General features: G+C 34.2%; 1 protein-coding gene and 1 long non-coding RNA gene across 3 annotated transcripts; both read left to right on the forward strand.

Moving 5' to 3' along the window:
- Positions 1–1,144: 1,144 nt before the first annotated feature.
- Positions 1,145–4,516, forward strand: LOC107472882 (uncharacterized). 2 transcript variants are annotated; one of them, XR_008005702.1, is made up of 5 exons: positions 1,145–1,295; positions 1,387–1,441; positions 1,532–1,660; positions 3,143–4,085; positions 4,203–4,516. It is a non-coding gene; the product is annotated as an uncharacterized LOC107472882 (long non-coding RNA). The 2 variants fall into 2 exon arrangements; XR_001588854.3 differs by having other exon boundaries at positions 3,143–4,516.
- A 7,536-nt stretch (positions 4,517–12,052) lies between these two features.
- LOC107472724 (uncharacterized) lies at positions 12,053–13,285 on the forward strand. Its single transcript, XM_016092245.3, has 2 exons — positions 12,053–12,867; positions 12,985–13,285. Exons 1-2 carry the CDS (start codon positions 12,511–12,513, stop codon positions 13,030–13,032), a joined length of 405 nt encoding a protein of 134 aa, XP_015947731.1. The 5' UTR covers positions 12,053–12,510; the 3' UTR covers positions 13,033–13,285.
- The last annotated feature ends 2,339 nt before the right edge of the window (positions 13,286–15,624 follow it).

The following is a 15,624-nucleotide window of genomic DNA, read 5'->3' on the forward strand; positions in this document are numbered from 1 at the left end:
CAAATCTGATCTAATCCAATAAGATCAAATTTGATTTAAATTAGTTATCTTATCTTTTAGTTAGTTTGTTAGGGGTCTATTTAAACACCTTTGGCGAGACAATTTGGAATAACTTTTGATGAATAAAATTTTCTTAGTGCAAGTTTTTATTGTATGATTAAGTGAGGTGAGTGATTTGCTTCGCTTATTACATAAAAAAAATTGAGTGATTCAATTTTCATCCCTCTGATTTAGATTGTCAAAAACAGGTTCTTTAAAGGTCTAATAAAAAAAACCCTTCCAATAAACTAGATTGCTAAGAATATATTTCTTAGACGTCTAATAAAAAAACCCTCCCCTTTATCTATCTTGTTGTTTTTCCTTTATCGGTATTTTTTTTTCCTTATTAGGGTGGGTCAGAAATGGTGCTAGAATTTATATGGAAAAAAAAATTGATAACAAAGTTGGAATATTAAGAAACAAAAGAAAGAATAATTTCGCCAAAGGAAGTGATGGAAACAAAAAAATAAAAAAAAGCCAAGCCTTATTAGGGGTCGTTTTCTTTTGTAAACGCAATAAACTCTTACATTACTTTATAATTTGTAGTAATTTGTTATATACATCAAAATATTTATAATTTTTAGTAATTTTTTTTATATACATATCAAAATCAATATATATAATATCTACAAAATATCGTAACCATATCAAGCTTGCACAAGACTCTTATAATTAATCAAGTGGTATATATATTTGTATGAAAATAATATTTACACCGAACTCAAAATACTTGAACGAAGAGATCAATTTATCTTCCATTTTGATTAATTTGGAGAAGGTAAAAAAATAAGGCCTATTTTAATAAAGATGCTAAAAATATTTTTTATAAAAAAAATTGTATTAACTGTAAACCCCGATTAATTAGTAGATAATTAGTCAATAAATTAATTTTTAATAAGAAGGATTAGAAATGTGAATATTATATCAAATTAGGATAGAGCTCATCGAAACGAGAATTTTGACACCAATTTTAAAGAAAACGGTCCAAAATTGGACCGAACGGGCCGAACCGGTTAAACCGGGCCTAAACCGGACCGTGGGCCCAACCGGACCAGCTTTTAAAAAGGACCCACGTCCTCATCTTCCCCATTTCAGCAACGTTGAAGTTGCAGGGGAAAGGAGAGAAAGGAATCCCGTAACCCTTACGGTGAACTCCGAACGCCGTATCTCCTCCGTCCGAGCTCCGATCGTCGCACCGTTTGTGGCCACGCGACTACCGCATCGAGCTCTACGTTTCTACCGGAACAATTTCATAGGTAACTTGTTTTTTAATTCTCAGCTTCTTCTTCCCCAATTTTTGGGAATTTGAGTGGAGGTATTGAATTTCTTTAATTTTTGATGTTTTAGGATCCAATTAGCTTGAGGAAAACGTTTACTCTTGCTTATGTGAAGCTTGGGTAAGGTGAGAATATGATAATTCTATTTTAATTTCATTGAATTTGAGCTTTGAGTATTAAATTGGATATATATGTGTTATGAATGTGTATTATAGGTTGTGAATAAATAATTGGAGCTTGAAATTGTGAATACTGGAACTTGGAGGAAGCGGATTAGTTGAGTTTTGAGGGGCTGTCTTGGTTTTGAATAAATAACTTTGGTCGTTACGTGAAAATCGGCCAAGGTATGGTTTAGGTTTCTTGCATTTAATATATAATGTTCTGTGAAAACTTAGGCTAGATGACCATAGGATAAGTTGGAATGCAGGTGTATGTTTAATGTTTAGTAATTTGTCGATGAATATAATTGGTTATTAATTTTGGATGTTGAATGTTGTTATGTTAATTTGGAGAGAATTATAGTTGAATGTTATTGTTGATGAACATGGTTGGTTTGGTGCTTGTTGATTAACTAATAATTTGGTGAATTATTGATTTAAGGTATTTTGTGTTAGAAGCCTAGGATTAGTGAACTAAGATCCTTAGTTGAATTTTGGTTGTTGAATTTGAATATTGTATGAGTATAATTGTTGATATAAGGTAGATTTATTATGGTGACTGTTATGATGATGAGAAAGGGTAGGTTGAATTGAAAAGAAAGCTGGTTTGGACCCGAAAAGGGTGGCAAAGTCCGAGTTTTAGAGGAGATGCTGCCGAAATTTTATAAAAATTAGAGATTTTGTTTATATGATTATTTAAAAAGATTTAGATTCAAAGGTTATATGGTTTGATTTAGAGTTATTAAGAAAATGAGCATGTTTTAAGTGTGATTCATTTAGAAAAGAATGAATTAAGTTTTGAGTTGGAACTATTGATGGACGGAATGGGAGGTGTGATAATGAAGGATAAGGATTGAATATGATTGATGTATGATGATGAATGAAATGCGATTGAGAATGATGTTGAAGTTGATGAATTATTTATATGGCTTATGAATTTGAATAATCTGAGATACGAGATTCCCTGGATTAAGTACCGTGGCTTGCCACCACGTGTACCAGGTTGAAAACTCGATACTCTGTTGACCCTACGACGTAAGTGTGTGACCGGGCACTATATAAATTCCCGGGAATATTACCCCCATTGAGTATTATTGATTATTTGAGAAAAAACTATGCATAGACTCTTGGGGATGCACGTCGAGGGACAGTCTAAGTACAATTCAGACTTGTCGGGTTGGCTGGATAACCGACAGATGAGCCTCATCAGCCATAGGACAGGCATGCATCATATGCATATTACTTGAATTACTTGCTTGTGCATTAGTTGGATGTGCCTAACTGTATTTGCCATGTTAAATGTGTAATTGTTACCTGCTGTATTTGTAACCTTCTTGTGCTTGCTTTTATCTGTTTAACTATCTGTGAAATACAGATGGAAATGGAGGTATGGAAGAAAGGCAATATGGGGTTTAGATTTAAGGTTAAGTTAAGTCAAGTTTAGGTACTCTTAGAAAACTACTTTTATGACTTCTATTTAATACTTTTAGCTCTATAATCTGAGCCACCTTTTATGGCTTCTATTTAATACTTTAAGCTCTACAATCTGAGTGTCGGTGTTCTAGGATTGCCTCTGGCATTCCCAGGACCTTATATATTATGTGTGTGGCACCTTTACCATACTGAGAACCTCCGGTTCTCATTCCATACTATGTTGTTGTTTTTTAGACGCAGGTCGAGAGGCATCTCGTTAGGCGTCTGGACTCTTGAGGCGGAGTGGTTACTGGATATTTTGTTATGATATGATGTATATATATGTACTTAGCTTTCTCTCCGCATGACTTATTCTTTTTGATCCTCTTAGAGGTTTATGGAGAGGCAGGATTGTATATATGTACTTTTGGGTTTTGGATATATATGTACATATGTGTAAATATTCTCCGGCCAGTCTTGTAATGTCCCAAGCTTCTTTTTTTTTTCTATTATTACTATCCTATACCCTTTAATTTTATCAAAATTCCTACAGTACCCTTATTCCTCCTACCCAACCCTAACCCTAAATTACTAAACAACTTCCACTCTTCCTCATCAACCACAGCCCCCCTTCTTTTCAAAACTCACACCATAGACATACACCCACGCAGAAAAAAAAAAGGCGAGAACGGCAGAAGGGGCTGCAGCCTCCACGCCTCGCCGCCAAAGTCCTGCTGCTGCCAAGTCGCCATCGACGTCAACCCTAGAGAAAGAGGGAGTCTGCGAGTTGAAGGAAGCTGGAGGAGTGTCGCTGCCGTTAGCATTTTGCAGTGCCGTCATCATGGTTGCCGAGAAGGAGGAGGACCCGCGAGGAAGAGAGGGATGCGGTCAGTCTCATCGTCATCAGATCCGTCTTTGCCGATGGAGACCCCGTCGCCAAGCTGCTGCGCCGCCGCTGCCACCGTTGGGTTTCTGGGAAGAGGAGCTCGAACGGGAGAGAGAGAACGAGAGAGAGAGAACGAGAGAGTTCGCAGAAAGAGAAACATCACCATACACGAACAGAGGGGGGAGGAGGAACTCACCGGAGGAGAAGGAGACTCGTCACCGTGCCTCTAGTCGCCAGGAACGGCGCTATCGTCGCCGGAAAACACGCCGGAGCTTCCAAACTCACCGGCAACACTACCTTGCCACTGTTCTGGTCTAGCTTCTTCCCTTAGTCTGTTTTGTTTTCACCTTATCTCTGCCACCATTTCATTTTTCTACCTTGTTCTTGTTTTGATATATTTTTATCTTTGTTCTGTTTTGGATCTTCCAGAATTTTATCTGCCTTTGTCTTTGTATTCGATTTGAAATGACTGCCTAGTGTTGTGGTCATTGTCGCTGTCGTGAGACGCACTCTGGGTTTGGTCTCTTCGGTCTGTTAGGACCATGCTGTGAGTAGGCTTTACATTTATAATTGTTTGATTTTGCATCTATAATTATTCTGATATATATCTATTATGATCTTTGAATTATACTCACTATATTTGCCTTGAACGATTTTACATTGATTAGAATAATTGATTTATTAGAATTAAATAATTTATTTTTATGAAGTTTATATTTTTGGAACTATACATGAGACTATATATATTTTATGAAGTTTTGCATTATTCCACAATATTTGATTTTACTTGAATATATGTTTTTGAAGCATTAAAGTATTTGTTGGTACTCATTTACTTTAAAAAAAATTGTGAAATATATTTGAATTCTTTTATATGATTGAAAAATATTTCTGGTAAGAAAGTATTATCTAATTTGATTTGATTTGATACCTTATATATTTGAAAGATCAAATATTTGATGTATTTGAAATTATATGTTTTTGAATTGGTTTGGGAGGCTCGTATTAGAAAACCGTAGTTAACGGCGGTTATGACGTTAACCTAGATGCATCTGGCTCAGACCTCAGCTAGCAGGGGCGTTGCTAGCCTAACGTGTAGGCCACACGTTGGATCTGTTATTCCGTACGGACACACTAGAGGAAAGGGCTACCCATAGAGGTGGAGCCGCTTAAGTGTGGACTTTGATTTGATTTCTGTATGAGAACTCCCTTATTGATTCACCTATTATTATCAACTATTACTTTCTAATTAATATTACTCTGATAATAATATTTATGTGGTCTCATGTCGATATAAATGTATTGTCTAGTCACTGAGTTGCAAAACTCACCCCTTTTTTTTTAAAAATATTTTTTTCAGGATCAAATATTTGACTATGTGAGACTTTCTATTCAAGAGTAATGGTATGCAATGAGTAGCTATTCTTTGTCGAATTCCTAGAAGTTTATGCTCCATATGTCACAGGCAGGATTCAACCATTCTTAGTTATTTTAATTTTTGTTAAAAATATATAACTATTTATTTTAGAACTTGTAAAATATTTGTAACTTGCTTATTCAACTTATATTTGAGTATATGTTAGGCTTGCTATAGGATTATTTTCCTGAGCGCCGGTCATGACTCATTTTGGGTCGTGACAAGTCTTGACTTCGCAGGCTGAGTTAGGAGCTTGATATTATGTATCTTTGGCACTCTATTCCCACTTCTGTTATCTTGTGTTAAATAGTTATGGTTTTCTTAGCACGTAAGCTAACTCGTTCCTTGAGCGTAGCGCCTTTATTGTGCGATTTTTATTTCCCCCCTTTTCTTCAAGGCTCCTAGCATACTATAATTCTTCTGCTATTATATGTACTCATTTTATTTTAGAGGTCGTAATACCTCACCACCTTCGTTTTACGACTTAAGCGTAAAGATATGGAGATAGAGGATCGCCATGGCGAAGACCCCTGTTTGGTCTGAAAAAACCAAAAGGCTGTCCTTTCACAACTACAGAGTAAGAAACAGACGTTACTAGTTCTTTTGTCCAGTTAATCCATTTTGAATCAAAGCCTAGCTTTTTCATAATAAACCAAAGAAATTACCATTCAACCCTATCATATGCCTTGCTCATATCAAGATTAATAGCCATTTCAGAGTCCAAACCACTTTTTTTATTTTTCAAATAATGCATGCATTCATGTGCAATAAGGATATTGTCTGAAATAAGTCTCCCCTTTAAAAAAGCACTCTGATTGGGACTAATGACTTTATTCATAATGCTCTTATAATATCCCATGGTTTTTTTTGAAACGTTTTACATTTACCCTCTAATTTTATGAAAATACCCATTCTACTATTATCCCTTTTATCAAACCCTAACCCTAATCTCAAAATAAAACTCACACCCTCCTTCTTACACGCATACACACACATTTCAGAGAGAGGGAGAAGGAATGGAAGCAAAGAAAAGAGAAAGGGGAGAGTGACAGAACAGAGAAGAGAAGATAATGGGAGGCTGTCCGCCGTCACTGCCGTCGCCTTGGAGCACGCTGACGTCGTGCCTCACTGCCGTGGAGCCGCTGTCCCACGCGTCTCCGTCGGCGCTAACGAAAAGGGGAGAGAGTGAGACGTTGAGGCAAAGAGCTGCCGCTGCGGGAAACGCAATGGAGGAGAGGACGCCGCCAGCTCTGTCGCGCCTGGTTGCTGCTTAGCACGCTGTCGGAGACCGCCGTTCCCTCACTACTGCTGCGTCACCATTGATGAAGCTGTTGCCGCTACCGTGAGCCGCGAATAGATGAGGGAGAAGGAGGAAAGTTTGTGAGGGAAAAGAAGCAGCGCTGCAACCTTGCCGCCGTACCTCCTTGCTGCCATCGAGCTGTCCGTTGCCATTGTTGCCATTCTGGTTCGCTCTTTTTCCTTGAATCTGTTTCACTTCAGTATTCTGCCATTCTGATTCTATTGAACCTCTGCTTTACCTTGGATTTTCCAGCACTATTTCTTGTTGTCTTCCATTCAATTTGAATCCAATATTTTCTCTGGGTGCTATGGTCATTGACGTTGCAATAAGAAATGGATGCTGCTGTTGTTACAGCCGCAACTTTCCGCTGCCCCGGTCCAAATCCTGTGTCTTTTCATTTCATTCTACATTGATCCTCCTCACCCGTTAATTCCACACTTCGTGTTTGGTCTCTTCGATCCCTTAGGACCACGTTGTGAGTAGGCTTTACATTTATAATTATTTGGCTTTACATCTATAATTATTTTGATATATGCTGCTTAAATTTATGACTATACTTAAGCTATTAACCAAGGATTTGAATTTGATTTTAATAATGGATTTATTAGAACTAAATATTTATTTTTGTGAAATTTAAATTTTTAATCTGCATATAAGACTGTATATATGTTTGATGAAGTTTTGTATTGTTTCAGAATATTCGATTTTATTTGAATATGTGTTTTTGTAACATTAAAGTATTATGGATACTCACTTATATGCTTTGAATTTGTAAAGTATATTCGACATTTCATATGATTGAAAAAGATTTTTTATTAGAAAGTATTATTGATTTGATTTGATATTGTATATATTTGAGAGATCAAAGATTAGTTGTATTTGAAATTATATGTTTTGAATTGGTTTGGGAGGCTCATATTAGAAAACCGTAGTTAACGGCGGTTATGACGTTAACCTAGATGCATCTGGCTCAGACCTCAGCTAGCAGGGGCGTTGCTAGCCTAACGTGTAGGCCACACGTTGGATCTGTTATTCCGTACGGACACACTAGAGGAAAGGGCTACCCATAGAGGTGGAGCCGCTTAAGTGTGGACTTTGATTTGATTTCTGTATGAGAACTCCCTTATTGATTCACCTATTATTATCAACTATTACTTTCTAATTAATATTACTCTGATAATAATATTTATGTGGTCTCATGTCGATATAAATGTATTGTCTAGTCACTGAGTTGCAAAACTCACCCCTTTTTTTTAAAAAATATTTTTTTCAGGATCAAATATTTGACTATGTGAGACTTTCTATTCAAGAGTAATGGTATGCAATGAGTAGCTATTCTTTGTCGAATTCCTAGAAGTTTATGCTCCATATGTCACAGGCAGGATTCAACCATTCTTAGTTATTTTAATTTTTGTTAAAAATATATAACTATTTATTTTAGAACTTGTAAAATATTTGTAACTTGCTTATTCAACTTATATTTGAGTATATGTTAGGCTTGCTATAGGATTATTTTCCTGAGCGCCGGTCATGACTCATTTTGGGTCGTGACAAAGTGGTATCAGAGCTTAGGTTTAATCTGTGTAATATGGAGCAAGTGTCCTATGGTAGGATTACAATTGTATAAATAGTAGCGCGCCTATTTGTACAAATTGTGGCACTATCAGAGGCCTATAGGAATGTCATCCTTCTCTTTTTGTCATTCTTGTCTTTTGATTCTTGTCATCATGAGTCATCTGTCGATTCTTAACACCTCTTTTCTCTTCTTTGTACCATCCTTGAGTTATTATTTGGTAACTTTTCTTGAACTTGCTTTTGCAATGACTTTAGTTTCGATTCCGGTTCGCAATTCCTGCCTTGTAGCGAGTTCTAATCTTCCTCGCTTTTGTGAATATTTGCATTAATCTTCTTCATCTTCATGTTGTTTTCTATGGTTTCTGATTTCAAGATTTCATCCATTATCTAGAAAATTTGATATGTTTTTGCTGTGAATTATCTTATTCCTCTCATAGAACAGTATTTGGATTTGTGGATTGTGGATTCACTTAGCTGCTAATTGAGACGCTTTGTTTTGAATTTCGATAAAAACAAGTTTGTTCTTTTTATGTTGATGATCTTTGAAGTTAACATAATTTTGAACCACTCGTGATTCTTTCTTTTGAATCAATAATTTAAAAAAAAATTGTTATTCGGTTGCTTAAGTAGAAGAACTACATGACGAATATATGCATGGAGTGTTATTCTTGTTTGCTAGATTGGAATTATAATATTCTCTGTTTAGGTGTGGCAAAATTTTTTTGATCTGTTAGTTGAATTGAAGATCTTTTCCGATCTGAAAGTTTAGTTGAATTTTTTCGTTTGATAATCTGTTCTGCTATCGCTTTGTTTGTTGAACGTGGCTTTTCTTTCAAGGGCACTATTTCTTCTAGGAACCTTCAAGTTCTTCCCTTTTCAATCTTAGGGTTCCTTTGATTTTAAAATTTTTAGATTTCAATTTTTGACTCATTTTGTTTCTGCCCAGTTACACACTTCATATTTTTCATGGTAAAATGACTCAAAATAGCACGCAAATTAGGGGGCATGAATTTTTGTGAACAGAAATTTCTATGTAGTAATCACTTTTTCAAAACCCATGCTTTCTTTTTTTTTTCTTTTCCTTTTTCGTTTTTCTACTGGTTAATGCTGCTTTGGATTAATACTCTTACCTTGTTGTGAAAAATAACTCAAACCAATTTAGTTTATTGTATACTGAATATTGCATTGAATTCTGAAGAATGGTCTTTCTTTCCTCCTTCATTTGTTTTTCAATCATGTTATGAAATCTAAGATTCTTTGTTATTTTTCAACACCCAAGTTGAGCATTATTTTCAATACCTTTCAAAAGTTTTGAATTTATACTTGTTGATTAGTTCTCTCTTTTTGTGCATTTTATTTGTTTGATTTTTTTTATACTGTAACATTATTTATTGTATAGGAAAGTGCTTTGAATGTTCAAGCTTCCTTCCTTTATAGACCTTTGTTTTAAACTTTTAATCAATGCAAGTTTTACCCTCGCACTTCTGCAATGCTTTGCTTGTTTGGATTTTCATTGAAGACTCTTTACTCACAAGTTCCTAATCCATTTACTGATTTTCAACTGTTTTTTAGTTCCAAATTTATGATCCAAAAAGCATTTTTGTTTGGAGTTACTTTACCTTGTGCAAGTTAACCATGTTCTGGTTTAAACCTTGAATTGTTGCATATGTAGGGGGTTTAATTAAATCGTTTTAATTTAAGAATGCCTACAAGGTTTATTGAGTAAATTGCAAATAGCTTTACTTGTTGTGAGTGATTAATTGATGATATGAATGCTGAATTGTGCTTGTGAAGTGTGACTGGAATTATTGATTAGTGATATTAATTGATTATGCGAATTGTGAATTGTTTGACCAATAATTGCTGTGATTGTTGAATCCTGATGGATTATATTGGTTGATTACTGTTGAGCTGGTTATTGTAACGGACTTAGTTGGTAAATTGATTGGAGTTGGATTTAGAGGATAAGTTGGAGAGCTGAATTTTGAAAAGTTGAACTAATTTGTTGGAAATCTGAATTTTGAATTCAACGGCAAATTTGGAAAGTGAACCAGTTACTCAATAGTGATTGAAAGGATAAGAGATTAAAAGCCAAGTAAAGTATAATAAGTAAAATTGTTAAGATTTAATTTTGAAGGTTTCGTATAACTGGAACATTAGTTATGATTTTTTCAAAGTTAAATCGTGAAACCTGATTTTTTGCATTATTTTAAATGAAGCTAGAAACTTTGAAAATCTATAACTAATTTTGTGATGATCGAAATTGTATAGGACCAAGTCTGGATTAAGCTTGGGAATATAGGGAGCTGGACTGGTGAATTTGAGACTTTTTTTATTAAGTTTATGATTTATGGTGAATTTTTGAATTATGGATGTCAAACCTGATTTTTCTGCAGAATGCTTAACACAACAGCAACTTGTTTCCTCTATTGGAAATTCTCCATTTTGAATTTTGAAATGAAACCAATTTTAAATGAAACTTTAGTCTTATCACTTCAATTTCATAAAAATTCAGAATTTGTGGAGTTGTGGTTTTAAAGATGGATTTTTGAAATAAGATGCATTATGCAGTAAAAAAAAAATCAGGTTCTATTTTCTAAGTCAGTAACTTTGAGACTTTATAATTTTAATTCTGAAGTGATATCGAGATGCAATCAATTGGAAGTGAAATTTGAGTATGTTTAGTATATATAATTTAAATTTCAGGGTTTTCCATGTTTTAATGAGTGAGCTATGGGACTTTGAAGAGGATATATTCATTGGCTTTTAGACAGAATTCTGCAGGAAACTACCCAACTTTCAAGTTACATAACTCCTTTATTGAAAATGATATTGACTTGGAACCAATTGGAAAAGAAACTTGGATGAGTAAAGTTGAACCATGTTAATTTTTAAGGTCATTGGATTTAACTTGGATTTTTATAATGAATTTTGAATATCACAGGCTGCTGCTGTTTTCTGGTTTTTAAGGCACTGCAGACCAGTCACGGTTTTGCTTCTATTCCCGAAGTTAGAGTAAGCGAAAAATTATGATTTTTGGTTATTTAGAAAGCTTAATCTGAGACGGTCGTTTGGGCATAAAGCTTGTGCAATTCCGAAATCATTTGATATTTTAAAAACAAATTTGAGATTGGGCTGCCGATGTTGCTTTGGTGATTATGTTGGATATGAAATTTAAGAAATAGATTTTCTATACTATTATCAAATGTTTTTGAAAATGTTTATTGTTATGGCAATTGCTGATAAGAGGTTAGTGAGATGTGGAAATAAAGGAAACCTAAAATTACGTTTAAAGATTAGACAAAATAAAAAGTAGCAGTTATTATAACTAATGTTAGTTTAAGTTAATTGCAATCACGTCAAATTTTAGTTTTATTTCATTTATCTTACATGGGCTTTATTTGTAAATTAAGTCAACTGTGTGATCATATGAAAATATTTTAGTGTATTTTACAATGATAATAAGTTAGATGTACATGTAAATGAGATGATTGCTTATATTCTTCCGTCATGTTTTACATAATCTATCTATTAATGACATAGTTACTTAATATCCAAGGTCATGATAATAATCTAAAGGTACTTAGTCAAAGGTTTCTATAGAAAGGGAAAAGAAGCATACTGGTTTTGTGATAGTTACTGTTAAGTCGCCTATTCTAGAATGTGTTGTTCTATTTTAATTTATGTTTTGCTTGCTTTTTCTGTTGTCGATTTTGTCTTTCTGTGTATACATACCCTTGCTTGGTTGGGTACTTAGGTATTCTCTAAGATTTTTGATGGAAAAACATTTGCCCCTGATCCCTATTACTCTAATTCATAAAGTTTGAATCTTTTGTTTCAATTTAAATTTGTTTAACGTGATAGTATTTATGCTTGAAATGTTTGTCTCATATCTTTTATTTGAGATTGTGAATTGATTCTCTCTTAGTTGCATCCATTATTGATGGATATCTTACCTGATTGTGTTCTGAAACATTCTCTTAAATCTTTGAAAGAAAAAAAAAATTGTCGTTGACTTTGGTTACCTTCTTTTATAAACTGTATTAATTTTCGAGGGCGAAAATTTTTGTAAGGAGGGTAGAATGTAATGTCCCAAGCTTCTTTTTTTTTCTATTATTACTATCCTATACCCTTTAATTTTATCAAAATTCCTACAGTACCCTTATTCCTCCTACCCAACCCTAACCCTAAATTACTAAACAACTTCCACTCTTCCTCATCAACCACAGCCCCCCTTCTTTTCAAAACTCACACCATAGACATACACCCACGCAGAAAAAAAAAGGGCGAGAACGGCAGAAGGGGCTGCAGCCTCCACGCCTCGCCGCCAAAGTCCTGCTGCTGCCAAGTCGCCATCGACGTCAACCCTAGAGAAAGAGGGAGTCTGCGAGTTGAAGGAAGCTGGAGGAGTGTCGCTGCCGTTAGCATTTTGCAGTGCCATCATCATGGTTGCCGAGAAGGAGGAGGACCCGCGAGGAAGAGAGGGATGCGGTCAGTCTCATCGTCATCAGATCCGTCTTTGCCGATGGAGACCCCGTCGCCAAGCTGCTGCGCCGCCGCTGCCACCGTTGGGTTTCTGGGAAGAGGAGCTCGAACGGGAGAGAGAGAACGAGAGAGAGAGAACGAGAGAGTTCGCAGAAAGAGAAACATCACCATACACGAACAGAGGGGGGAGGAGGAACTCACCGGAGGAGAAGGAGACTCGTCACCGTGCCTCTAGTCGCCAGGAACGGCGCTATCGTCGCCGGAAAACACGCCGGAGCTTCCAAACTCACCGGCAACACTACCTTGCCACTGTTCTGGTCTAGCTTCTTCCCTTAGTCTGTTTTGTTTTCACCTTATCTCTGCCACCATTTCATTTTTCTACCTTGTTCTTGTTTTGATATATTTTTATCTTTGTTCTGTTTTGGATCTTCCAGAATTTTATCTGCCTTTGTCTTTGTATTCGATTTGAAATGACTGCCTAGTGTTGTGGTCATTGTCGCTGTCGTGAGACGCACTCTGGGTTTGGTCTCTTCGGTCTGTTAGGACCATGCTGTGAGTAGGCTTTACATTTATAATTGTTTGATTTTGCATCTATAATTATTCTGATATATATCTATTATGATCTTTGAATTATACTCACTATATTTGCCTTGAACGATTTTACATTGATTAGAATAATTGATTTATTAGAATTAAATAATTTATTTTTATGAAGTTTATATTTTTGGAACTATACATGAGACTATATATATTTTATGAAGTTTTGCATTATTCCACAATATTTGATTTTACTTGAATATATGTTTTTGAAGCATTAAAGTATTTGTTGGTACTCATTTACTTTAAAAAAAATTGTGAAATATATTTGAATTCTTTTATATGATTGAAAAATATTTCTGGTAAGAAAGTATTATCTAATTTGATTTGATTTGATACCTTATATATTTGAAAGATCAAATATTTGATGTATTTGAAATTATATATTTTTGAATTGGTTTGGGAGGCTCGTATTAGAAAACCGTAGTTAACGGCGGTTATGACGTTAACCTAGATGCATCTGGCTCAGACCTCAGCTAGCAGGGGCGTTGCTAGCCTAACGTGTAGGCCACACGTTGGATCTGTTATTCCGTACGGACACACTAGAGGAAAGGGCTACCCATAGAGGTGGAGCCGCTTAAGTGTGGACTTTGATTTGATTTCTGTATGAGAACTCCCTTATTGATTCACCTATTATTATCAACTATTACTTTCTAATTAATATTACTCTGATAATAATATTTATGTGGTCTCATGTCGATATAAATGTATTGTCTAGTCACTGAGTTGTAAAACTCACCCCTTTTTTTAAAAAAATATTTTTTTCAGGATCAAATATTTGACTATGTGAGACTTTCTATTCAAGAGTAATGGTATGCAATGAGTAGCTATTCTTTGTCGAATTCCTAGAAGTTTATGCTCCATATGTCACAGGCAGGATTCAACCATTCTTAGTTATTTTAATTTTTGTTAAAAATATATAACTATTTATTTTAGAACTTGTAAAATATTTGTAACTTGCTTATTCAACTTATATTTGAGTATATGTTAGGCTTGCTATAGGATTATTTTCCTGAGCGTCGGTCATGACTCATTTTGGGTCGTGACAAGTCTTGACTTCGCAGGCTGAGTTAGGAGCTTGATATTATGTATCTTTGGCACTCTATTCCCACTTCTGTTATCTTGTGTTAAATAGTTATGGTTTTCTTAGCACGTAAGCTAACTCGTTCCTTGAGCGTAGCGCCTTTATTGTGCGATTTTTATTTCCCCCCTTTTCTTCAAGGCTCCTAGCATACTATAATTCTTCTGCTATTATATGTACTCATTTTATTTTAGAGGTCGTAATACCTCACCACCTTCGTTTTACGACTTAAGCGTAAATATGACTTAAGCGTAAAGCTTAGTGTGGTAGGGTGTTACATTAACAGTATGATTTATTTGTTTAATTATATTTTGGATAAAAGTAATACTTTTATTATATATCAAAATTAAATCATATGATTTATTATCTAATAATAATAAAAAAAATTTGACATAAAGACAATTATAAATTTTTTATTGAATTATCTAAAAAAAAGTATACATATAGTTTAGACTTTAGACAAAACTTAACTAGAAAGCAAGGAAAATGTAAGTGGTGTCATTTAAAACCTAGAAATGTTGGTGCCTTAAAAGGAAGGGTTTCTCAATTTGGAAAGAAAAGAAAAAAAAAGTGTGTGAAATTGAAAGGAACCCTGTGTGATTGGTAATAATAATATAACACTGTAATCATGTAATATTTGTGAATAGTGAGCAGTACTTAATTAGGAGTGTATAATAAAGATTTATTTTTATATTCCTATTAAACTATATTAATATGTGTTAATGTATTTCATATTTATAATTTTTACTTTTTAAATTAAAGTATTATAAATAAAGTTAAGTAATTATAAATAGAGTATACATTAAATAATGCATTTAAAAATACATGATGAAGACTTTTCTTTGCAATTAGTTGATTTTGAAATTGATAAAAGTATACTTTTGTTCCTAATATTTGTTAAAATATTTTTAATATTAATTAGATTTATTTTATTTCGAATATTTAAAATGAAATTAACTTTACCATTTTATTTTTTTTATAATTAACTATTAGCTAAAATATTTTATTTTTTCAATATTACTCCTCGAAACCACATCACCACCCTCATCATGAACATCACCATCACCATCACTCATCAAGAATTCATATAAAAAAGCCAGAAATCATGGCTGGGAATATATAGATTGAATTGAAGCCTGAAAAAATATTGTACTCTCCAACAAGAGTAACAATCTTATGCATGAATTCATATAAAAGACACTGCAGACATAGCTTCTAAATTAAAATCTTTTATTTTGATGTAACATCACTCCTAGAAATTATAATAGAGTGGCCCACAATATAGGTAGATATATTAAAAATAGAAAAATAATATGTGTGGTTTAATTTATTTTTAATGTGTATTTGTATTTTAATATGTATTTTATACTGGTGGTTGATTTTGGTGACTGATTTT

This window comes from Arachis duranensis, chromosome 2, assembly GCF_000817695.3.
Source record: "Arachis duranensis cultivar V14167 chromosome 2, aradu.V14167.gnm2.J7QH, whole genome shotgun sequence".
Taxonomy (NCBI): domain Eukaryota; kingdom Viridiplantae; phylum Streptophyta; class Magnoliopsida; order Fabales; family Fabaceae; genus Arachis; species Arachis duranensis.